This window comes from Pseudorca crassidens, chromosome 2 (genome assembly GCF_039906515.1).
Source record: "Pseudorca crassidens isolate mPseCra1 chromosome 2, mPseCra1.hap1, whole genome shotgun sequence".
Classification (NCBI taxonomy): domain Eukaryota; kingdom Metazoa; phylum Chordata; class Mammalia; order Artiodactyla; family Delphinidae; genus Pseudorca; species Pseudorca crassidens.
This window is the reverse complement of record NC_090297.1, coordinates 26,048,013-26,072,962: the sequence shown is the minus strand read 5'-3', so window position 1 is coordinate 26,072,962 and position 24,950 is coordinate 26,048,013. Positions and strand designations below refer to the sequence as shown.

The 24,950-nt window shown below is 52.5% G+C and overlaps 1 protein-coding gene across 2 annotated transcripts in view; it reads left to right on the top strand.

Annotated features, from left to right (window-relative positions):
• Window positions 1–23,120, top strand: part of TRIM62 (tripartite motif containing 62) — a 32,462-nt gene extending 9,342 nt beyond the window's left edge. For both annotated transcript variants that reach the window (XM_067725365.1, XM_067725366.1), the window contains exons 3-6: window positions 5,675–5,770; window positions 10,417–10,673; window positions 11,506–11,621; window positions 20,545–23,120. In XM_067725365.1, coding sequence (XP_067581466.1) covers window positions 5,675–5,770; window positions 10,417–10,673; window positions 11,506–11,621; window positions 20,545–21,095 — 1,020 coding nt within the window. In that variant the 3' untranslated portion in view covers window positions 21,096–23,120. The remainder of the gene's footprint in view (window positions 1–5,674; window positions 5,771–10,416; window positions 10,674–11,505; window positions 11,622–20,544) is intronic.
• The last annotated feature ends 1,830 nt before the right edge of the window (window positions 23,121–24,950 follow it).

Here is a 24,950-nt window from a genome sequence, read left to right as displayed (position 1 = left end):
ACACGGGCTTAGTGGCTCTGCAGCATGTGGGATCTTCCCGGACTAGGGCTCGAACCCGCGTCCCCTGCATTGGCTGGCGGATCCTTAACCACTGCGCCACCAGGGAAGCCCTCACATACAATTATAATTATCGTGATGATAATGACAATAACTACGAGTGACTGAGCATTTCCTGTGCCTCACTTCAGGTCAGGTATTAAGTCACCTAATCCTCACAGCAACCACAGAGCTGGCACTGTCATTAGCTGCACTTCACAGGTTTGGAAGCTGAGGTGGGAGGGAGGGTGTCACACACACAGCCGGCTTCCTGGTGTCCCCTCTGCGTTGTCCTGCTCTCCCTTACAGTCTACCTATCCGCATTTCTGCCTCCCCTAGAACCTGCAGACTCGGAGCGGCTGGCACTCCGCCTGACCGTGGGTGCCCGGACGTGATGGCTGTATTGAACTGAGCGGGAGGCAGAGAGGCCGAGCGGTTTCCAGCATGGATTTTGGAGTCACTCAAATTCCCACTTCTGACTCTTGTGGGCTGTGTGACCTTAGGCAACCTGCCTGACCTCTCTGAGCCTCCATTTCCCTCTCTGTGAGACTGAGGTGATAAAGGCACTAACCTCATGAGGCTGTTGTGAGAATTAAGTGACATGATGCCTGTGAAGTTCAAACCCAAACCATACCACCTCCAGACATGGTTCTGAGCCTCTGGCATGGCTAGTGTCCTTCCTCACAGTTAGCTCTATTGCTTAGGAGTTTATCAACAGCTTCCTGTTTCCTGTCTGATCTTTGCTGGGAGGAAATTTTCCAGTTGGTTCTCTGTAAAGCTGTGTGGCCATGGGCCACTCAGTCACTTTTCTTGGACCTCAGTTTCTTGTTCTAGAAATCCAGATTGTTGGACCAGATGGTCCCTGGGGCTCCTTCCTGCTCTGGCCATCTGAGGAGGAAAGAAGGGGCCTGGACATAGTGAACGGTGGGGACGTGGAGAAGTGACCCAGGAGCCTCATGTGGGACATGGTGACCTCTCTGTCTCCCGAGCAGCCAGTGTGGCCAGGCTCTCCACTGTGGTTAAACTTACTGTTATCTCATTTCACCCTCCCAACCCTAGGAGGTATTATTATCCCCATTTCACAGACGAGGGACTGGGGCACAGAGAGGTTAGGGTACCTGCCCAACGTCACACAGCTAGTGGGTGGCAAAGCCAGTCTCCTAACCCAGGGAATCAGGTCTGGTCCCAGGCCTGGAAGGAGGGAAGGCAGAGGGGGTGACAAAGTGCAGGCTGCCTCCTAGTCTTGCTCTGTGGGTTCTAGGTTTTGTTTTTCCTAAGTTAGCTGTTCCCTCAGGCTCAGTAGCCCACCTGAGGAGAGCTGTCTCCCTGGGATCTCCTCCTACCCTTTTGGAGGTGAGCTCTGACCCAGCCCAGACTCTTCTGTGGGCAGATTCATTCCGTAAACTCTGTGCCTGGCCCTGTCCTAGGTACTGATAGTGTGAAAATCTATCTGACACAGTCCCTGGCCTAAGAGCCCATATCTCATGGAGAAAACTGACAGGTCACCTTGCTGTTAAAATACAGTGTGTGCCAGATAGTATGAGGGAAGGCTCTGTACACAGAGGATTGTCTGAGGACAGAATGGAGTTTGGGGTATGGCTTCTCAGTGGAGGTGATGTCTGATCTAGATCTTACGAGATGAGCATGAGCCTGACAAGTGGAGAAAACCATGTGGGTGAGCATTCCAGACAGAGGGAACAGCATGAGCAAAGGCCTGGCGGAGAGCACTGCAAGTTGTTTAGTGCGTCTAGAGCTGCGCTGTCCAGTAGAACTTTCTGGGATAATGGAAGTGTTCTGCATCTGTGCTGATACCGTAGCCACTGGTCACCTGGAGCTATTGGGCACTTGAAATGTGCAACCTGGTGCAACTGGTATAACCGAGGAACTGAATTTCAATTGTATTTCATTTAAATTCATTTGAATTTCAATAGCCGCATGTGGCTAGTGGCTACTGTATTGAACAGTACAGGTCTGGATGAAAAGAAAAGGCTGGAGAAGAAATTTGGGGCCAGTAGTGAAAGGCCTTGAATGCCACACTCAGGCTTCGTGCCCTTCTTCCCAGACAATGTAGAAATCCTGCAGTGGCCTGGGGAGGAGAGGCAGGGACACATCTGTCCTGTCAAACGATTACCCCAGCGGCTCTGTGGGGCAGGGAGGAGCCTGGGGCCACAGTCCAGAAAAGAAGTGATGAAAACTGAACCAGGGTGGTGGGTATAGAGAGGAGAGAACAAATTCCAGGGCAAGCTTGATGACTGATTGGATTGGGGGCGTGGGCCATGTCAAGGGTGACCCCCAGATTTCTGGCTTGGATGGCAGCGGGGGTGGGGGGGTGCCCTTCACTGTGATGGGGAACGTGGAGGAGGGGCAGTTTTGGGGTCCTGTACCACTGTTCCAGCATCCACTGTGATTGAGTGTCTATGTCCCTGTCTCCCCCCAGCCCATCTGCACACTTCCTGAGGCATCATGGGTTGAGACTCATACCCCATCCCTCTCCCTGTCGCTGACACAGCAGCATGTGGGGCCCAAGGAGGCCTCATTCAGCACATGTTTGCGGAATGGACGAATGAGTGTTCCATTACTCCCGGGATCCCGTTGTTCCCTGGCCTTGAAAGCAGGGAGAAATTTGACCATGTCCCTGGGGTGCCCTGAGTGATATGAGGAACGTGGCCTCCAGGGCAGTTTTCTCAGAGACTCTGAAGAGCTGCCTGGGTGGCTGGGTCTATGAGGACCACCAAGGGGAAGGGTTGTAGCATTTGGTTCATCTCCTCAAAATCTGTGTCTCTAGCAGACTATGTCCCAAGCTGGACAGACCCCAGGCAGTCAGAGAGGAGTAGTCTTAGGTGAAAACGATCTGTCTGTTCCAGTGGCTCTGATGCACATGAATCTATTAGGAATGACTTCCAGCTGTTAGTAATAGAGAGCTGCCCAGAGTAGCTGAAATTAGATAGGGGTGTATTTCTTTCCCACGTAAAACAGGTCTATAGGACAGGACCCCAGGCAGTGGTGTGCCAGAGCCAGCTTGTCCCAGTTCCTGAGAACTAGTTGTGCAGATCTCTTCCCAGCTCTGCATCCGGTGACCTCACATGGAGAGCTTCAAATTGGCTTTGTGGGGGAGCCTTTACACCAAGGAAATTGGCCAACACTATAAATTGGGGCTGTTTTTCTTTTTTCCAGAGGGCAAGCTTCCTAGCATATCACTGAGTGCAGTGATGGTGTGGCTACCCCATCAGGGACCCAGGCTGCATCTTCCTTCTATTTCTCTGGTTTCAGCCTGTCACATCCATCTTTCTGGCTGCCTTACAGCCTGAGATGGCTTCCAGAGTTCCAGTCATTATATCTGTGTAAGCTCTCTACTCCCGCAAAACCAGCTATTCCAATTTTTCTATCTAACTCGTATTTTCAAGGCTGCCTCCTCTTCATCCTTCAGCTGTCATCTCAGGTGTGACCTCCACAGAGAAGCCTTCCCCGACACGCTACCTAAATTCACCACCCATCCCGTTCAGCTTTATTTTCTCCAGAGCATAGACCATAATGGGTAGCTCTCTGATTCTTTTATTATTTTCCTTGTTATTATCTGTCTTCCCCACTAGACTGGAAGATCCCTATTAGTAGGGACTGCATCTGTCTGGTTCTCTGCTGTGTCCCGAGTGCCTCAACAGTGCCTGGTACATCATAATTGCTCAGTAAATACTTGTTGAGTGAATAAGGGATAGTAAGCACAGATCATTTTGTTTTCTACATGCTTCCCTTAGTGTGTCATTAGAGCTAATCAATGAATTTGGTAAAGTAGCAGGATACAAAATTAATGCACAGAAATCCCTTAGTGTGTCATCATGACCATTTTCTCATGTTGCTATTTAGTCTGTAGAATTAGTTGGACTAGATGTTTTCTGAGGGCCCTCCCTGCTCTGACGGGATGAGTGGGCAGGAGGTGAGTGTGAACAGGGAAGTCAACTCCCTGGCATCACTCACAGCCCAGGCTGACTAGGGAGCCCGGGCCCTGCTCAGAGGCTCTTTCCTTGGAAATTCACTCCCAAAGCAAACTTCCTTGAGCCCCATCTCAGTGCCAGGCCATTGATGGGTACGGGGGATATAGAGAGAAAATGGTAGCGAGGACCTGCCCTGCATGGGGATGGATAATGGACAGCCAGAAGAACAACGAGCTGTGATACAATGGGCTAAAAGTCCAGAAGTACTGGGGGCCACCAGCCTCCATACCCCATTCATTCATTTGGCAAATACTTACTGAGACCCTACTGTGTGCTGGACACTATTCTAAGCATTGGGAATGGAACAGTGGACAAGCCAGACAAGATTCTTGCCCTCATAAAACTCACATGCCAATGGAGGAGATAAACAGTAAACACAATGTCAAATAAATATGCAAGATCATGGACAGCAGGAGGTGCTATGGAGACCACTAAACAGGAGGGTGGAAGGGATGCTGCTGTGCATGGGCTGGTCAGGCAAGACCTCTCCGAGGAGGCAGCATCTGAGTTGATACGTTAATGATACAAAGGAATCACAGGGAGAAAATCTGAGAGTGAAGTGCACCAGGCAGAGGGAGCAGCAAGTGCAAAGTCATAAGGCTGAAACAAGCCCAGCGGGCTTGTCTTCCTGTGCCAGGAGGCACAGGAAGAAGACAGCTTTGGCTGGTTGGGAGTGATGGCGGAAGGATGTGAAGACAGAGGTGGGACTAGGGACAGGGGACTGAGGCACTTGCTTCAGGTGCAAAATTGAAGCAGGCGCCCCAAAACTCAGTAATCAAGATAATATCTAATGCAATTTTTAAAAATCAAAGTTAATGCCAAAACCCCCATGAGGAACAAAATATCATATTTTTAAATAAAGACAAGATGACTAGCAGTGTCATGCTGAGCCGTATAGGAACCAGATGCAAAGGAAAAATGAGTAATACCGATCCTGCCCTTATTTAAAAATTTGACCTGTTGTCTATCATGGATTTTTGTTGTTGTTCATCATGGGTGTCATCACTATAGAAAACATGTCACCTGGTGTCACGATCATGGTTTCCAGAACCAGACTTCCTGAGTTCCATTTCTGGCACTACCCCTGCATGCTTAGCTGTATGCCTCGGGGCCAGTTTCTCGACCTCTCTGTACCAGTGTCTCCATCGGAAAAGGGGGCTGATAATAGTGCCAGCTCAGGGTTATTGAGAGGATTAAATGACAAGCCAAGGTCTAAGAACAGTGCCTAGCCCACCGGAAGCGCTCAGGTGATGTTGGCAGTCAGTCATAGCCCTGGACAGCAGTACAGGCTTGGTTCCTGCCAGAGGATTCTAAGCAAGGAGTCTTGGCCAGCAAATCAGGGTGGGTCAGAAAGTATGTGGAGGTAGATTGGAAACAGGGAGACCAGAGCCCCTAGGATGGCCAGAGTGGAGGCTGTTGCAAAACTCCAGATGGAAGATGGGAACAGACTCTGGAGATAGTTAGGAGACAGACTCTGCGGAACGTGGTGGTTGTTAAACTGTGAAGGGAGGCGGGTGCTGGGGCAGGAGACAGACGGGGCCAGGATAGCTTCCAGTGCCCGCAGTGGACAGGCCTGGGCTCTGCATCACCACGGAATACCCGGGCCGGATCTGACCCGCGCCCCCATCCCGATCTTGTCTGTGTTCCAGAGGGAGCTGAAGGAGCAGCTTCAGGCCCTTCAGGACAGTGAGCGGGAGCACACGGAGGCGCTGCAGCTGCTCAAGAGACAGCTGGCGGAGACCAAGGTGAGCCAGGCCTGGACGTGGGGGCGGGGCTTCGTGGGGGCAGGGCCCGTTGGGAAGCTGAGGGGCGTGGCTTTGGGCCTGCTGTGGGGGCGGGGCTTCGAGGGTCCAAACTCCAGGTGTTAGGCCGGGGCATGGGGGTGGGGCGGAGGCTGGGGCTTCCCTGAAGGTAAATGGGGCGGGGACCCACTCCAAGATGACTGAGGGCAAGTGGGATCCTTTCTCCCTTCCTGCTTTGGGTGAAAGTTGAGGTGGGACCAGAGACTCTTTGGAAAACCCTGGCGTCCTGCGGGGCTGGAAGAATGTACCTAGTCTCTTTTTTTTTTCTCCCGTTGCTAAACACACCCATTGCCCAAGGAACCAATCCTGAGAATGTTCCTTCGAAGCCCTCCTGATGATTTGTGGCTCAGCCCTGGTATCAGCTCCCCTCTTCAACTCTGACTGGAGATATAGACTCTGAAAAGTAGCGTCAAACCCTGCAGGCTCTGGCCACAGTGGTTTGAAAAGAAAAGGCTTTTTTCTTGACCTGAGAGGAAGGCCCTGGGCTCTGATCCAGCCACTACCGTGCTGTGTGACTTTGGGTAAACTGCATACTTATCTGGGCCCCTAGTCTTCCCATCCGTGCTGTAGGGACTCTGCCAGGCTCCTTCCAGCTGTGATCTTCTGGATCCTAGCACACTTCCAAGGGGCTCCCTCCAAGTCCCCCACAGATACCCCTAACTGGGCAAGGCTTGCTCTGATTTCTGCTGTCCTTCTGGAACCAAGCACTGGGGACCCAGGCCTGACTGCTAAGCTCTTGGGTGATTTCAGCGTGGCTCCACTCCATTTGCAGGAGTGCCACTGCCAGCAGCAGCTGAAGCAGAGCCTTTGGAATGCTCTGGGCCTCCAGAGGTCCCCCTGAGGCCTGGAGAGGCCATTGGAGATCCAGACCTGTGCCCCAACTTGGCCACCAACCCACTGTGGGGTCTTAGGGAAGTCATGACGAACATCTCTTCAGAGAACACTCTGGAGTGCCTCCAGGCAGGACCCTCAGTGGGCATCAGCTGGGAAGCAGTCACAGGACTCTGGCCTCTTTGCTTCTCACAGCCTCATTTTCCCCACCTGCCTGGTGATCCCACACCTCTCAGGTGAAGAGAAGCAAATGGAAGCCTCTGTCTGGATGAGAGGGGAATATTATGGTCTGTTTCTTCTCCCCAGCATTCTGTTCTCTCCACTCCCCACCCGCATTGTTTTTCTCCGCTGACCTTTTCCTCCCCTGCCTTCCTGTCCATCTGTCTACCTCTGGGGTGTCCTCTGGGGCCACCTTCCCCTCCAGTTCCCCCAGCCCTGCTTCCTGTCTGGACTGGGATGTTTATACAAGAAATGCCTATGGATGCTTTGGGGGTCATATTTCACCTGGTGCCTGACTCGGCTTTCCTGTGGCGCCTGCCCCTTCAGTGGCCCGGCCTGAGGGCCTGTCTGAGCTCCCTCCCCCAGCCCAGTGTTTTCCTTGGTCGGCCCTGACCGAGTGACGCATTCTTGGCAGCGTGTCGTTCTGAAATGGCCCCAGCTCTTCCAGGCCCCAGTGTGTTCCCAGGGATGTGGTGGGTCAGGGTGGGAGCTGCTCTCCCAGTTGTGACTGAAGGGATTGGGAGTGGGGCGGGGCTGGCTCTGCCCTAGAAAAAACTAGAGTAAATGGGACACACCGGTTTAGCTGAACCTTTCTCTGTGCTGGGAACTGTGTTCCCCATTCATTGTCTCGCCGAACCGCACAGAATGTCCCCTCCATGACTGCAGGATTCCCCAGAACCTACACGGTGTCTAGCACACAGTAAATAGTTGTGGAACAAATGAGTGGGGGGAAAAGATACACCTTTTGAGGTAGGAATAGTTGTTGTCTCCATTTTATTGCCAAGGAAACTGAGGCCCAGAGAGGTTGAGGGACAGGCCTAAGGCCCCACAGCTAATAAGGAGCTAATTGAGACCTTACTGTCCAGTTCTGTCTGAGCCTAGTGCATATTCCAGCCTCATGCTGGAATGTCCTCAGCGAGATCTCTGGCTTTGTGGGCTGCAAGCCGGGTAGGCCTGGAGAACCCATCAGGGACATATTTCGGGCTCCTGGGTTGGCTGATATTCCACTTCTGAGCTGCCCTCTCCCAGCCTCTTTCTCTCCTCTTGTCCTGGGGACACTGGACCCCTACCTGAGAGAGAAGATGGAGTCTGCACCCACCTCTACAGAGCAATCTTGGGCAAGACCTCTCCCTCCTTTACCTCTCAAGCAGGTCCTGACCATCAGCCTTGTGCCAGGCTCTGGGATGCAGGGCTAAGGAAGATGTCATTCCTACCGGGAGGGGTTCATCCACTAACTGGGAAGCCACATAAAATGTGGGGCAGTATATTCAGAATATTTACAAAATGCTCTGGGAACATTTAGCTATTTAACTGCCTGGAAAAGTTAAGGAAGGTATCACAGAGAAGGTGGCTTTTGATCTGAGTCTTGCAGGATGAGTAGGAGTTTGTCAGTTGAATAAAGCATTTGCTGGGGGAGGGGTCCACTCTAGGCAGGTGGAATTATGATGCAGTAGCACTAGAGAGGTAAGCAGGGATCAGATTAAGGACTTTGAATTCCAGGCTAAGAAATTTAGCACTGTACTAGTCATCAAGGAGCCAAGAAGGTTTCCTAAAGACGAGGTAGGCTGTGACCCAGTTTGCACGTTAGAAGGATCACTCTGGCAGCAAGTTTGTTGACAAAGATGTGGAGTTGACACATGGAACCAGTGAGTTGGTGGGACCCAGGGGCATGCGTGGAGGAGGCAGGTGGAGAGATGAATGTGGCGCTCAAGAGACGTGTAAGACCTTCGAAATGGACTTGGAAGCCATCCTCGAAGCAGTGGGAGTCGTGGGGTGTGAACAAAGGAGCCAGCCTGGACGAGTCCTCAGGAACAGGGGTGGCAGGGAGGGAGCAGCCACAGAGGTGGGAGGCAAACCAGAAGTTTCTATTAGTAGAGGGTGGCCCTTGGGCCAAACGCTGCTGCAGATTGGCCGAAGAGCAGCCGGAAGGGGTGGCCATGAGATCTGGGGCTCTTTGGAGAGCAGTGGCGGACGGTGCAGGGAGGGCAGGCCCCAGCTTCCCCACCGTGACCTGCCGCTGCCGGAGCCTTGGCCCTCCCTGGGTGAGGGGGCTCCGGGAGGCCACAGACAGCCTGGCCCTTTATCCTCAGCCTCTCGGCCACCCCCTTTGTCTGCCCTGCATACTGGGTGGGCATGCGCAGGGAGGCTGGCCCACTGCCAGCAGCTCTTCCTGCCGCAGGCAGCCCGCAGCCAGCCGCGACGACTGGGAGGGAACAGGCCCTAATTGAGCCTTTGTGGAGCCTCCCACAGAGCCCTGGGCACTGAACACAGCAGGGTCTCTGACTCCGTGAACTCCCAGCCAGGATCCCACAAAGTCAAATTGCAGAGGCAGGCCCCACACGCTGCTGCTGCAGCCGAGCTGCACTTGTGTACCCAGTGTCATCCTGCCTCGTGCTGTCCCCTCGGCCCGCTGCCCGCACCACCCAACTGACATCCTGCCCGTCGTTCAGGCCCCAGCTCAGAAGTCATCTCTCCACGAAGACTTCTAGGATGTGCCTGTTCCAGTGTTTTAATAACCAGGCTCTGGGTCTGCACCTCAAACAATACCATGCACTTTGTGAATGTTCCCTCACTTACCATAGATAGCCCTGCAATGTCGTTGTATACCCTTTTCCCAGATAAGAAAATTAAGGTTCAGAGATATCAGGCAACTAAGGTTGCCACAGCTGGAGACCCAGAGCCATTGGGCACCAAAGCTGTGCCCTTTACCACTCAACCCTTCCTGGGCCTGGCAGTGCCCTTGGGGGCAGAGAGAAACACGAAAGTCCATGCTTGTCTCCTGTGACGATGGCTTTAACCCCCCAGCTCTTGTTCCCAGAGGGTCTCGGGGTGGCGGGACAGGGCGAGTGACCACCAAGCTTTGCCCAGCACATTGCCATTTATAAAGCTCTTTAACATCTGTGATCTTGTCATCTTTGCTTCGGCCCCATGAGTGATTTTTTTAAAAATAAAAATTTAAGAGAATTGCCTGGCAGTCCGGTGGTTAGGACTCTGTGCTTTCACTGCCGTGGGCCCAAGTTCGATCCCTGGTTGGGGAACTAAGATCCCACAAGCCATGTGGTGCAGCCACATAAATAAATAAATAAAATTTTCACCGTCTTCCAGACTGAACTCAGCATCCTCTCCCTGCCCCCCACGTCTCCTGCCAGCTTCCCCATCCCTCCCACGCCAAGCCAGAAATCTGGACATCATCCTTACACCTGTCTCTCCTGTACCCCTACAGCCAGCCAGTTGGTCACCAGGGTCAAAGAGGCTCTCCTACAAATGTCTTTCAAGCCGTGTCCATCTGCTGCTCCCCTAGTTCAAGCCTCATTGTCTCACCTGGACCATTTCATTAGTTTCCTAATGGAGAACAATCATCTGCTGTCCCTGCTATGCCAGTTCTCTCCTGCCACCATGCTTTTGCATGTGCCATCCCCTCACCGACATGCCTTTCCCGCCCTTTCCTCTGTGCGTGCCAAGACGCTCGGTTTCCTCCTCTCACCCAGGGATCACCCCATCCACTCTCCCTGACTGACCCCTGATGACTGTCTCCACAGTCTTCCACCAAAAGCCTGCGGACCACCATTGGGGAGGTCTTTGAGCGGCTGCACCGGCTGCTGCGGGAACGGCAGAAGGCCATGCTGGAGGAGCTAGAGGCAGACACGGCCCGCACACTGACTGACATTGAGCAGAAAGTCCAGCGCTACAGCCAGCAGCTGCGCAAGGTGCAGGAGGGGGCCCAGATCCTGCAGGAGCGGCTGGCTGAAACTGACCGGCACACCTTCCTGGCCGGGGTGGCCTCGCTGTCTGAGCGGTAAGTACCCGCCTGCTGTGGGTCTTCTCCAGGGGGTATCCCCTCCCTGGCCCTTGTGGGATGCTGGGATTGGAGGTAGATGGGGTGGTTAGCAGAGAATTCATTCATTCAAATCTCCATCAAATACGCAGGACATCTGCTATGTGCCAGAGCCTAGGGCAAAAGCTTTATGTGTTCATATTATTTTATATATAATACTTATAATCATATAGGATATTGTTTTCTGTGCTTTATATTATATTACAAATATGTGTTTTACATTATCTATTATTTATAATAACATTGATACTATATATAATAAATAATAATATGTAAATTATTATAATCCTAATAGCCCCTTGGGGGTAGTTACCACTGCCATCTCCATTTCACACATGTAGAAACTGAGACACAAAGAAGCTACAGCAATTGGCCAAGACCCTTCGTCTGGTATGTGGGGGAGCCAGGATTCAAGCCCAGGTCTCTCTAGTTCCATAGCTGCCTTTAATAATAATAACACTTAATTATTGGTTCATTAATGACCAATACTGATAGCTAACATCATGTATTCAGTGTTGACCTTGAGCCAAGTACCGTGCTAAGCATTTTACATACATTATGCCATGTAATCCTCACAAGCCTAGGAAGCAGGTGTTATCATAGTACCCATTTTAAAGATGAGGAAACTGAGGGCAATAGCTAGAGAATTAGGAAGTGGCACAAGCAGGCACTTGAGTCGGCGCTTGGGTCCAGCAGACTTCCCACACATGACCTCGCCCTATGCCAGCTTCCCTGAGGTGCTGGGACAGGAATCCAGCCCCCAATGTGGCCTGCTCTCTTGCTCTCCTTCCAGGCTCAAAGGGAAAATCCATGAGACCAATCTGACCTACGAAGACTTCCCAACCTCCAAGTACACAGGCCCCCTGCAGTACACCATCTGGAAGTCCCTGTTCCAGGACATCCACCCAGGTAAGACCCTTCCTGCCACTCTCCAGTAGGGCTCAGGAAGAGGCAAGGATTATCATGGGTTGGAGCTAGATGGGGCCCGGCCCAGCCCACCCCTTGCTCTACACATGACATGGGGGCAGGGCAGAGGGATGAGAAGAGTGCCTTGCTGAGCACCTACTGTGTTCCAGGGCCTGTGCTGGGCACCAGCACAAGAGGAGGTAGGTTCTACTAGTGTACCCATTCTCTAGATGAAGAGACTGAGGCCCTGGGTGGTTCACTCATTCACTCTATGGGTACAGGATATATCAAGCACCTACCTCACACCAGGCACTATTCTAGGTACTGGAGATATAGCAGTGAGCAAAACAGGCAAAAATCCCTACCCTCGTGCATCTTACTTACATCCTAGGGTGTGAGAGAGAAAGAAAACAAAATTAAATAAGTAAAATACATAGTTTTTTAGAAAATGATAAAAGATAAGGAAAGGGGCTAAGGGATGTTGAGGTAGGATTGAACGTTTAGTAGGGGATCCAGTTAGAAGACCTCCCTGAGAAGGAAGCAGTAGAGTAAAGACCTGAGGGAGGAAAGAGAAGAATGAGCCATGTAGGTATCTGAGGAAAGAGTGTTCCTGGCAGTGGGAATAGGAAGTGCAAAGGCCCTGAGGCAGGAGCAAGCCTGGCATGTTCAAGGGACGGTAAGGAGACTCGCGTGGCTGGAGTGGAATGAGTGAGAGGGAGGGTGGAGGTGAGGAGGTCAGGTCAGTAGCAGTAGCCAGACCATGAGAGCCTAGAGGCCCATATGAAAACTTTAAATTTTATGCTGAGTGAGATGGGAGCCATTGGAAGGTTTGGGGCAGTGAAGTGACATAAGCCGGCTTAAGTTTTTAAAGTATCCCTCTGGGTGCTGGCTTGAGAATAGACTGCAGGGGGTAAAGGGTAGAGGTTAGGAGACCACTGCAACAATGCAAGTGAGAGATGATGGTGGCCTGGAGCAGGGTGGTGGCAGTGGAGGTGGTGAGAAGTGATCGGATTTAGGATCTATTTTGAACAGAGAGCCAACAGGATTTGCTAACGGATTGGATCTCGGGTGTGAGGAAAAAAATGACAAGGAAGACTACAACGATTTTGGCTGAGGTGACTGGGAAGATGAAGTTGTAATCCTGTGAGGTTCGCGATGCCAGTTAGAAGTCTCAGTGCAGACATGGAGAAGGTAGTGGGAATGACACGTCTGCAGTACGGGAGGAGGGTCAGGGCTGGCATTGTCTACCTGTGGACGGTATTGAATGAGCCGGGATGAGGTCACCTGGGAAGTGGGGGTAGAGAGAAAAGAGAGAGGGCCACTCTAACACATGGAGCCCTGGGCCGCTCCTAGAAGTCAAGGACAGGAGGGGGACCCAGCCAAGGAGACCGAGAAGGAACAGCCAGAGAATAGGAGGAAGACCTGCGTCTGTCCTGGAAGCCAAGTGGAGAAAGTGTTTCGAGGAGGAGAGAGTGGATAATGGTGGCAAAGCTGTGACCCCAAGTGTGGGAGGATCAGAACTGACTGTTCTCCGGGTCTTGGTGACCTTGACAAGAGCTGCTTTGGTGGAGCAATAGAGGCAAAAGCCTGACTGGAGACCGTCCAAGAGAAAATGAGAGAGGAAGTGGAGACAGTGCTTTCAATGAGTTTTATTTAAGGGAAGGAGAGAGAATGTGACCGTGGCTATTTGTTTAAGGTAGAAGAAATGGCAGCATATATGGGAGGGGTGGGGGGCATGGAAAAGATCCAGTAGCAGAAGGCAGAATTGAGGGTGAAGGAGGGAGAGGTGCCGGGGTGACCGCCACGAGTGGGACCTGCCTCTGCCTTTGCTGGGAGCCAGGAGAAGGTAGAATGAATGGGCCCCGAAGCAGAGCGGGCAGTGGTGGGGGCTCCTGGGAATTCTCTTCACCTCTCCCAGTAAGGCAGGAAGCAAGGTCATCCGCTGAGATGAGGATGGGCTAGAGGAGGTCATGGGAAATCTTCCGAGAGAGGAGAAAGTCTGAAATGGGTTTCTAGTAGAGTTAGTAGACCCTGGGACTGGGAGGTCAACACCTTCCCGAAATCACACAACCCACAAGGGCATCAGAGTGGAACCTATTGGCAGCAGGGAACCTTCTGTGTTCCTGAGTCAGGCGCAATGTCCTTTAGAGGTGAGACAATATAGATATAGAGGAGATTTCTCCCTAAGAGGTAGACACTGTTATTATCATTTTTTTGATGAGGAAACTGAGGCACAGAGCTGTTAGGAACTTGTCGTGGTCACAACCTGTAAATGGTATAGCCAGGATTTAAACCCAGACACGTCGGATGCCAGAGCCTGTGCCCTTACCTACTAAACTAACCAGGCATTCTCTGGCCTCATACTACCAACCCAGGAAGACTGCTGGGGAGACTGAGGCTCAGAGAGGCTCACTGATTTCCCAAGGTCACACAGCAATCAGTGCTCTTTCCACCTATCTGGATTCATTCTTTTGATCTACAAACACTGAAAGTCCTTCGAGGCACTTTCAGAATCAGGGGTGACAGATGGGACAACAGACCCTGATAGTCCGGTGGGACCAGGACCATGATGAGGGACTTACATGGGGTCATGGGAGCCCAGAGGGACAACAGGAGGCTCTGGATGGGGCGAGGGAGGAGCCAGGGGAACACTGAGTAGATGATATTTGAACTGAGCGCTGAAAACTGAGGGCTTTCCCACTCAGGAAAGGATGGGGCCTGGAGGTGCCTCGGACAATCCCTGGCATTGGGAACTGTGTAGGCAAAGGCGATGGGGAGGGCAGGGGCATGAATGATCCCAGGATGTTCACGATTGGCCTTCAGGTACAGATGGAGAAGGACTGAGGACAATCACTGAGGGTGTGAATGCTGAACAGGGATGGGGCTCCCCTCCCGGTGACTGAAGACCTCATTGGATGGATGCATCATGACCAATTGCACAAAAGTGAAGGGACATCTCCTAGAGCCCTTAAATCTGGATCTGTGCCCTCATTGACAAAGGGGGCAGTAGTTGGGCGAAGGGCCCACTTTCCAGCCGACTGGGTGGGGCTCTTGGCTCTCCTCCTGGGGTTGTGGGTCTCTGTGTGCTCCCAGCCTTGGAGAGACCTGCACACTGGGACCCAGCAGGGTGAGGGCCACACATGGGTGAAGCAGCATAACTGAAGGAGGCAAGAAGCCCCTCCAAGGGTCCTGTCCCCTCCCCTGACCCAGGGAGGCCCCTCAGGCAGATGGTCTCAGGAGCTCTATTTATCTCAGCTGCCACAGCTCAGAGGCAACCCAGGCACCTCAGCCTGACAGTCAAGGCCCTATGAGATCTGGGCCCAGCCATTCTCTCATTCTCCCCTCTGTATCACAGTCAGCCACACTGAACCATCTTCAGGTTTTACATGAGCCATATTCCCTCTCCTCCGCACTTTTGCACATGCTCTTCCCTTTGCCAAGAACACTCGACACAAACCTTAATCTTTGATGACTAACTGCTACTCTCCTTCACATCTTAGTTTATAAACACCTCCTCTGGGAAGCCTTCCTGGATTTCTCCAGGTAGCCCTGGGCTTTCCTGGTCTCACTGTTTTGTTAATGTCTGCATGGCTGTCTCTCTTACTAGACCGTGAGCTCTGAGGGGTCAGGGGCTGAGTCTGATTCATCACTATGCATCCCCAGCAGCCAGCACAGTAAATGTTTGTGGATGAATGAATAAAGAAATGAATGAGTCCTGCTCTCAGTTCTGTTACTATTGGGTTGGCCAAAAAGTTCGTTCAGGTTTGTCCTTTACATATGGAAAAATCTGAATGAACTTTTTGGCCAACCCAATAGAATAGGGCCTGGCATTAAGTATGTGCTCAGTAATTATTTGTTGAATGAAGGAACTTGCTGCACATCCTTGGACAAGTCACTTCCTCCCTCTGAACCTCAGTTTCCTCCTCTGTATTATAAGGGTGCTAGTGTTCCCTCCTTGACTCCCTCACAAGTGGACAAATGGATGTGGGAATTTGCTGATTGCCCCAGGGCAGGGTTTCTCAGCCTCAGCACTATTGACATTTGGGGCTGGATAATTCCTTGTCTTGGGGGCTGTCCCGTGCATGGTAGGACGTTTAACAGCATCGCTGGTCTCCACCCAACTAGATGCCGCACACACCCCCTCCAGCTGTGACAACCAAATTCGTCTCCAGACATTGCCCAATGTCCCCTATGGGGCAAATCAGCCCCAGTTAAGAACCGCTGCCCCAGGGAAAGCTGCCTGTAGGAGGGGGGCTGAGGGAGCAGTAGGGTATGCCCTGAACATCCTGCCAAGGACAGTGGCCCCTGGGGGTTCAGAGAACAGTGACCTGGTTAGCTGGGCCCCTTCCTTTGTCTGTAGGACCTGTGAAGTCACTCTGGTTCCTCTACCAAAACCAAGGTTCTTTTTGTCCAGTTGGGAGGGGCAGGTGCCCCCAGGGACCTAGCCCTGGATTCTAGCAGCTTCCTGCCTGCCCCTCTTCCAGTTCAGCCTTCCTATTGGGTCACCTGAGAACTCCATAGAGCACCTGTCACTCCCGTGATCTGGAACCTCCACTCTCCACCACTACCCACACCCCTGCCCCACCTCTCAGCTGACACTGGAAACTCTCCTCCAACTGCCTGGCCTGATTGCCCCAGCTCCCAGGCACAAACTTCCTCCCCACCCAGGCCAGGTGGCCATTGTCCAGAGGACACCAGACACTACTTCCTTTGCTCCGGCCACCTCCCTCTCCTGGGCTGCTCTCTCCTCCTCCTGCTTATCTGAATCCAATCATTTTGGGTTCCAGCATGTTCACTGCCTAGCTGTGTGACGCAGGGCAGACGTCTGCCTTCTCTGAGCCTGTTTCCTCATCTGTAAAACAGGGATGCGGAAGGTGTGATTTGTCTCCCAGGGTAGGTAGGAGAATTAAATAAGATTATTTATTTGTGATAATAATCCTGGAACTTAGTAAATGCTTGATACCTGTTTCTTATGATTATCATGAATTATCAGATGGTTCCTCAGTCTTGCTGAACAGGCTTTCTAGGGCCACATAAAGGAAAGGACATGGTGTGAAAGATATTAGCTCAAGTTCCAGCTCTGCTTCCACCCAAAGTGGCAACTTGAGCAAGCCACTTAACTCAGAGAAATCTCCCTGGAGCCTCAGTTTCCTCTTCTGAAAAATGGGTATAGTAATTTGTGCTCCTGGAGCTGCTGTACTGGTCCCATGAGCTAGAAGGTGTGAAAATGTTTTTCGAATGCCTGTACTGTGCAGCTGAGGGCCTGAGAAGGCAGGAGGACTGAGGGGCCAGACTTCTTAAAGGCCTGGCCAGAGGAAAGAGCTGATTGTCCTCGAGAACAAAGAGGCACAAGCCACTCGCTGCCAGGTGATGGTGCTGGACTTTGGGGTTCCTCTGCCGCTTGGGCCACTGCGGTATGTGGCTGATGGTGGCCAGGAGACAGTTCCTGGGCCCCCCGCAGTCCACGCTCCTTGCCTTTTGACCTGGAGGTCTCAGAGAGGCTTAAATGGATGGAGAACACACCTGGAGACCAGATGGACTGCCTCAGTGCCTGCTTTCTGTTTTTATAAAAGTGTCCCAGGACCTAGAAAAGAGCTCTGACCTGTAAAATTGTGAACCCCAGGGGACGGGATTTGTTTTGCGTCTGTCTGACGAGTCTGTCACCTCTCCTGAGAATAAAGGATGGGTGGAGGGATTGCCAGTCCCCGCACAGGGACTGACTTCTCAGAGGGGGAAAAGGTATTGCCATGTCCCCAGCTGGGTACCTCTCTGGCCTAAAGGCTGTTAACGCCTGTCAGCCCTAGCCCCTGGGAGGACTTGAGAGAGGCCCGAAGACAGGACCTGTTTATGAGGAGGTGGACCTCAGCCCACCCTTTGGGGTGTAAAAGCCTCCTAAGCATCAGGCCAACCCTTTGCCTCAGAAGAATGCCAGGCCCTGCCCCTAGCCTCACCCTATGGGCTGTTGGGCCCTGCCCCCTGTGGATCAGGTCCCGCCCCCCAGCCCTGCCTCTATTGCCAGAACTGACCAATGAACGGCAGACCCCGCCCCTAAGCACACCCAATGAGTGGCAGGTCCTATCTCCGGTAAGTCCCTTGTGCTTCAAGCCTGTGGGTCCACGCCAAGGAGTTAGCCCTCAGTGCAGTGAGGATTTCCTCCGTCCTACAGGCCCAATCTCAGAACCCACTGAAAGCCCACTTGCCTGCCTCCTAGGGTGTCCTCCCCACTCATCAGTGGCACTGAAAGGGCCCACGTTGCCCTAGTTAGGCTTAAGAGTATGGGGCTGAGCCCTCCTGCCTGCGTGCTAGTCTCCCCACTGGTCCTTCTAACCTCGGTTTCTACCTGTCGCTGGTCTCCTCAAATCATCCTGGGCACCTGAGACATAAGGCCCAGTTTCCCGTGAGGCACTCAACCACAGCTGCCCACACCTTGGCAATGTGCCCGCTCTGTCCCTCTTGCCCCTCTGCCATAGACACCTGAGTATGACCCACATTCCACAGCCAGTAGGAGTGGCCCCATGTGTGTCTGATTAGATGATTCTTCTCTCCCGAGCTCCCCCTCACACATACTTCCTACATCGCTTCCGCCTCCTACCTCTGGATCCCACTGTGGGAACACCCACATTCCACACGGCAGGAGCCTTCTGGTCCGACAGGCTGCGCTGTGACCAGATGACAGGGCGAAACGTTCATACGCTGACTCAGTGTATGAACTCCTTCTCATGGCTCCCCTCTTCTATGTCCCTGGATAGAAAATTGTGTTTGCATTGACCCCTCTAGTCACAGGGCTAATTGTTTCCATACAGCCCTCTGACTTCTAAGAACAGGAAAGAAGAGTGTAAAACTCAAGACTAAATGTATTCCTGACAGAGCTCATGGAATGAGCTTGCTGCAAGTCAATGACCAGTTTTGTCAGTGGACTGTGAACAGGAGCACAGTTCAGGGACGGGCTGTCACCCCCTGTTAGAGATGATTGCCATCATTGAGGCATTTTACTTCTCTGTGTATATGCAGCCAGCAGAGGTGGCTCCAGTAGGAGGTGATGATGCTCCTGCCACGTATAGTCATGCCTCCGCTCTGCCAGATAAGGAAAGCACCAGACAGCCAGCTGGAGGAGTCCTTTCTTTGCTCCAAGGAACTAGTGACAGGATTCCTTCTTCTTTTCTCCCCTCTGCCTTACTCTGCCCTGGAAATGCTCATCCAGGCTAATGAGAGCCAATTCTAGGTTCCTCCTTCCGGCTGAGCATCAGCTCCCTCAGGGAGGCAAGAGTAAACAGAGTCCTTGACAAGAGTTCATGAGACTTTGAGAGCCAGACCTGCTAAGCCAGTGTGGCTGGCCCAGAACCGGGTGCCCCAGCCTGTGCTGCCTGCCCAAAGACCAACACAAGCGGGGTCAGTTTAATTTGGTGAGCCTTTCTGGAAACATTCAGCATGCCAGGCTGTGTGCTGGGCAATGGGCCCACCAGGGAGGGCCTGGTAGGAGAGTACCCAGTCCTTGCCCTCCTGGTGTACATGGGGGTAAGAAATGGGCACAGAAGACTACCCCACGTATCAGGAGAGGGGCACAAACAAAGTTAAGGAATTTCAGAGTAAGGAGTGAGCATACCTGCTGGGCAACCAGGAAGGCTTCCCTGAGGATGGGCCCTGGAACTGAGCCTCATGGGGTGTGATTACAACAAGCAGAGATGAGGCGGTGGAGGGAACAGTCTGGGCGAAGGCTTTGGGCCTGAGTGGGGTGGCGGGTGTTGAGTTAGAGGTAGGCAGGAAGAGGGCTGGGGCTGGATTGCCCATGGTCTTGATTAGACCTGGCTCTGCCAGTGTTTGCCTGGTGACCTGAGACTAGTCACATCTCCTCTCTGGGTCTCAGTTTCCCCATCTGTCAAATGGGAGAGTTGGCCTAGAATCAGGGGTTTTCAACTTTTTCAGACCCATCATCTACTTTTCATAACAAATAATTTGTAATGTCTCAAAGATAGTATGACCTTTTCACAATTTCAAGTATATATACACATATACATATATACGTATATGTGTGTATATACTCTATGATATAAAGGAAAAATAGAAGGAAATTATGTATAATAAAGCATTGTATATGTCAATATGTAGATGCTCACTCACAACCACCCTAGAAAACATAGTGAACGAGTCAGGTGCTCACACCATAGCTAAAATATCATTCTGCCTCAAATGCAGTCTTAACTAGGTAGGTTTTATTGGTCAACAGTGTTCTTAGAGATGTATTTTCCAAAAAAGTGAACAATTCTCAGTGGCGTTCCAGACAAAACAAATTCAGTCTTCCCCCAGTTTATATGGTAATTGCATTTCAAAACATTCAGTGTATATTAAAACTGTACAAAAATTATTTCATGTTTATATGTAAAACGGAGTTAAGCTGTAGCTTCAGGTCATTGTGAAGATTTTTCATCCACACGAATATCTGGTGGAGCATCTGAAACTCATCGGTGGGGGCATGGGACCGCCCTGTGCATTTCATACAGGGCATTTAGCATCCCTGGATCCCACCCCAACAAATTTCCAAAGCACCCCATAGGGTGATTATCCAACCCCCGAATAATCTTTAAGCTCCCTCCCAGCTCTGAAATTACCCAATTCTGGACCGCATTCAGATTTATTCAACAAATTTTGTGGAGTGCCCACTGTGTGCCTTGCCCCAGGACACCATCAGTGAGCAAGCAGCCATAGCTCCTGTCCCCTGCAGCCAGGTTAAAATCTGAAAGGACCTTAGCTGTCGCCCTTCCATGTTACAGAGGAGGAAGCTGAGGCCCGGGGAGGGCAGGCTTGTATTCAGATTCAGCATCACACAGCCTCCTGGGGGCCAACCAGAACCTGTCCTCAGGGAGGAACCATAGAGTGGGTCCACCGCCTTCTCTCCACTCATCTTCTCTTCCTCCTCCATCCCTGGCAGTGCCAGCCGCCCTGACCCTGGACCCGGGCACCGCCCACCAGCGCCTCATCCTGTCCGACGACTGCACCATCGTGGCCTACGGCAACCTGCACCCACAGCCGCTGCAGGACTCACCAAAGCGCTTCGATGTGGAGGTGTCGGTGCTGGGCTCTGAGGCCTTCAGTGGTGGCGTCCACTACTGGGAGGTGGTGGTGGCGGAGAAGACCCAGTGGGTGATCGGGCTGGCGCACGAAGCCGCGAGCCGTAAGGGCAGCATCCAGATCCAGCCTAGCCGCGGCTTCTACTGCATCGTCATGCACGACGGCAACCAGTACAGCGCCTGCACCGAGCCCTGGACGCGGCTCAATGTCCGCGACAAGCTCGACAAGGTGGGCGTCTTCCTGGACTACGACCAAGGCCTGCTCATCTTCTATAACGCCGATGACATGTCCTGGCTGTACACCTTCCGCGAGAAGTTCCCCGGCAAGCTCTGCTCCTACTTCAGCCCCGGGCAGAGCCACGCCAATGGCAAGAACGTGCAGCCGCTGCGGATCAACACGGTCCGCATCTAGTGCCGCGGAGGGAGACCGCAGGCCTGAGCATGGCCACCAGCGAGAGCCTTGCCCCGGAGAGCGGAGGCCGGGACTCCAGCCCAGCCGGGCCAACCTGATATCTCTGGCCTGTTGTTTACCCTCGTTTCCCTGTAAAATGGAGGTTGTGCTCCACGATTCCGAAGCTCTTCCAGCACTGATGTTCTGTAGCTCTGAACTTACTGGGGATGCAGCTTTGGTCCAAGGGTGTGACGTGGCTTCTCCTCAGGGCAGCCCCTGCCCAACCCTCATGCCCCTCCTCTCAGGGGCAGGGGACTGCGTCCCTATGTCTCCCTCCTGCCCACATGCCCTAAGCTCAGGATGTGTCAGTGGTTGCCAGCAGTTGTCTGCCTGAAAGAGACACAGAACCCTCTTATGCTTCCAGGCCTAAGACTTGCCCCTGATCAAGCTAGTGATGGGCCGTTTTAACCTCAATCCCAGCCCACAGTGGACACAGGCGGTAGCTAGTCCCAGGGTTGCCTGAGAACCACCTTCTCCTTCCATCCCTGTACCAAGAGCTTCATGATTTTCCCACTTATCTGCGGGTAGAAATGATGTTGTGGCCTGTGGAAGCCACAGGCACAGGCCGTGTGAGCCCAAGGCACTCACGTCAGAACTTACCAGCCAGGGAAGACTGTCAGTAGTTAAGCCCACATGTTACGGTCACTGTGCCACCACCTTCCTGCCCACAGGTCTTAAGGCCAGATAATGGCACACCCGGACGTAGGACAAGCATCACTGGATGGTGGAGGTCCCCAGCAGCTCCAAACAAGGGTCCAGCCAGGCCTCTGTGACCAGGCTAGGGTGTAGCGAGGCTGTGGGGAGCAGTGTTTTAGTCAGGCCCTGAGCACTGGGGTGGGTGTCAGCTGGGCCCCCCTCATCAATCTTGGCATGTGTCTCAGTTGGGATCCTGTTGCAGAAAACAAGAGCTGCTTTAGCTTTAGACAAGGATTTATTACCAGGTCCCTAGTGGCTTTGTAAAATCATTGGAAGGGCTGGAGGAGCAGACTCTGCTGAATTTCCAGGAACAGCTCCCAGCCGCCAAATTCATCATGTCTGTTGAGACCAGGAACACTGCTCGCATCTGCAGGAAGCCCCTGCATGAAGAAGCCGCTGGCTGCAGAACTGCGCTGACTCTGCTACTGTCCGCGCCAGTCAGTGGATGTCCTGAGGGCCGCCTCCCCCCATTCAATTCAATTTCCAGATCCAAATGTCTACGAGGGGGGGCTTTCCTGGTGGCGCAGTGGTTGAGAGTCCGCCTGCCGATGCAGGGGATGCGGGTTCGTGCCCCGGTCCGGGAAGATCCCACGTGCCGCGGAGCGGCTGGGCCTGTGAGCCATGGCCGCTGAGCCTGCGCGTCCGGAGCCTGTGCTCCGCAACGGGAGAGGCCACAACAGTGAGAGGCCCGCGTACTGCAAAAAAACAAAAAACAAATGTCTACGAGGGATTCTGTGTGGGGAAACTTAAGTCAGATCCAGAACCTGGGCTGCAAGGGAGTCTGGGAAATGTACTTTTCTTCTTTCCAGCCTCATCCGTACAAAAAGGCACAATAGGAGAAAGTTAGAATGGTTGTTGAACAAGCCCACCTTCAGTTTTCGCCATTGGAATCCACCTCTAGGCCTTGGCTTTGAAGCAGCAGAGCCTCTAGTTGTCCTGCTCCGTGGCTTTGTCCTTGTCCAGGACAGGAGCCCCAGGAGCGGGCCTGCAGGACCAAGCTGAAATGTCTCCCAGGCCTTAGCTTTTCTTTCTAGTCCTGGGGCCTAGATTCTGAACTTGGCGTCTCTGACCACCCCCATCTCAAAGGAGCCAGACTAGCTGAACTTGGGGGTGCTCCCACCTCACAACTGCTGCCCACTGGGGCCTCCCTTGGGTGGGAGGAATCCTCAGTCTCACCCCAACCATTCAGCTACCAGAATCTGGGCCACCCCCAGCAGTATTTTTATTTTAAATGTTGCCCATTTTGTGAGTTATGATGCATTTATATTAAATTAAAGTTACAGGCTGTGAGCGGTCAGTTCCATTCATTTTGACACACACAGAGGCCCATCTATCCTGGCGCAGGCAGCATACATACATCAGCATGGCTAAACCACAAAGCAACCCTACCAGGTAGATAGTATTATGCCCATTTTACAGAGGGGGAAAAATGAGGTTCATAGAGAGGACATGACTTGCCTACAGTCCCATGTCGCACACCTGGTAAGTGAGTTTAGAACTGAGTGAGCCCAAGGCACTCACGTCAGAACTTACCAGCCAGGGAAGACTGTCAGTCTTTGCCTGGAGGAGGGCGTGGTGGTAGCCTTGGGAGCAGACAGAGGGGAGATTATGAGACAGTGGCAAGAGCCTAGTCACTGGAACCCCGCAGACCTAGGCTTAAATCCAGGCTCCGTCACCGGATGCCTTTAGAGAAATGACTTAACCTCTCTGGACCTCAGTTTTCTTAGATGGAAAATGGGGATAATCACACCAATCTCACATAATTTTTGCTCAGCGGCTCTCCTCTGGAGGAGAAGCTGCAAAGTGCAGTGCATTTAGGGAGGACCTGCCCCTCACACCAGCTGCCACCCAGAATCAGTGCCTGGAACTGTGTGGGTTTTCTGAACCTCTGGGCTGGCTCTGCCCCTAAGCAGTCTATCTTCTTCCTTGTGCCTTGTGAGGGGTGTGGGACCACCTAGGCCAGGAAGGTCCCCAGGTCTGCTGTGTTGAAGGAGGTCCATCCCACCTCTGACTCATGGGGAAGCAGCCTGGCCAGGAGACAGGGCCCTGTATGTGGACACAAAGGCTGTTCACACTGTAAGTAGAAAGGCCACTGGGACCCCCTGCAGTTGTGCACTGCAGCAGCCTTGGAAACAGGACTCCTGGGCCTAGTCTTCGTTCTGTGCTGATTCATTTTGTACCGTGAGGGTCCTTTCCACAGTCTCCTCACCTGCAGAATGAGGGAGGTTATACTGGATGCTCTCTGAGGTGGACCTTCACCTATACAAGGAGGCGGGGAAGGGGAGAGAGGGAACAACCCCAGTCATGATTTGTTTGCAGTTCTAAGAAGAGGGACATGAACAAGGAGGAGGAGGGGCCATTGGCAAGGGCAGAGGGAGAGGTCTTTGATTGGCTGATGGAGAACACCCCAGTTTACAGAGAAGTTGTAGGAGTTGATACTGGAACTAGAGTATCTCCACCCCCCAGCTCCATGCTCTCAGATCCCTGTGACTCCCCCAAAGCCACACCCCTCTATTTTTGCTCAGTGGATCTGTCCTCTGGAGGAGAAGCACCCCATCCATGCTCCTTCCTTCGCCTTCCCCCACTCAGTCTCAGCACCAGGTCCAAAAAAGGCTGGTCGCTGCCCAGTCTTCACTCCCAGTTTCCAAGTGTCTGGGAGTAACTGTAGGGACCTAATCTGAACACACAACTGGGAACTCTGGGAAATCAGGGTACCTCTAAGAGGTATGAAGTGTCCAGAGAAATCCTGAATGAAAGAATCTGGGATTATCAGGCTAATACCAGGAACCCCACATTGAACAGGTAAGCAAAGAGGGGAGGTAAAGGCAGCACAGCATTGGAGAGGAAGGAGGGATCAGGAAAGATCTTCCCCAGAGCAGGAAAGAATTGATAGAATGACAGGAAACCCCATTTGCATCCCTGTTTGTGGTCAGCAAGCAAAGCGCTGGTACTTTTTGCACCTTCTCTAACATCAAGACAAGCCCATGAGGTTGGTATCATTATCTCAGTGTTTGAGCTGGGAAACACTACTTGCCGGGGAACCCTCAGCCAGTACTCAGCAGAGCTGGAAATCAGACCCAGGCCTGTCCAAAGCTGAAGACCAGTTCTTCACTTACCTCC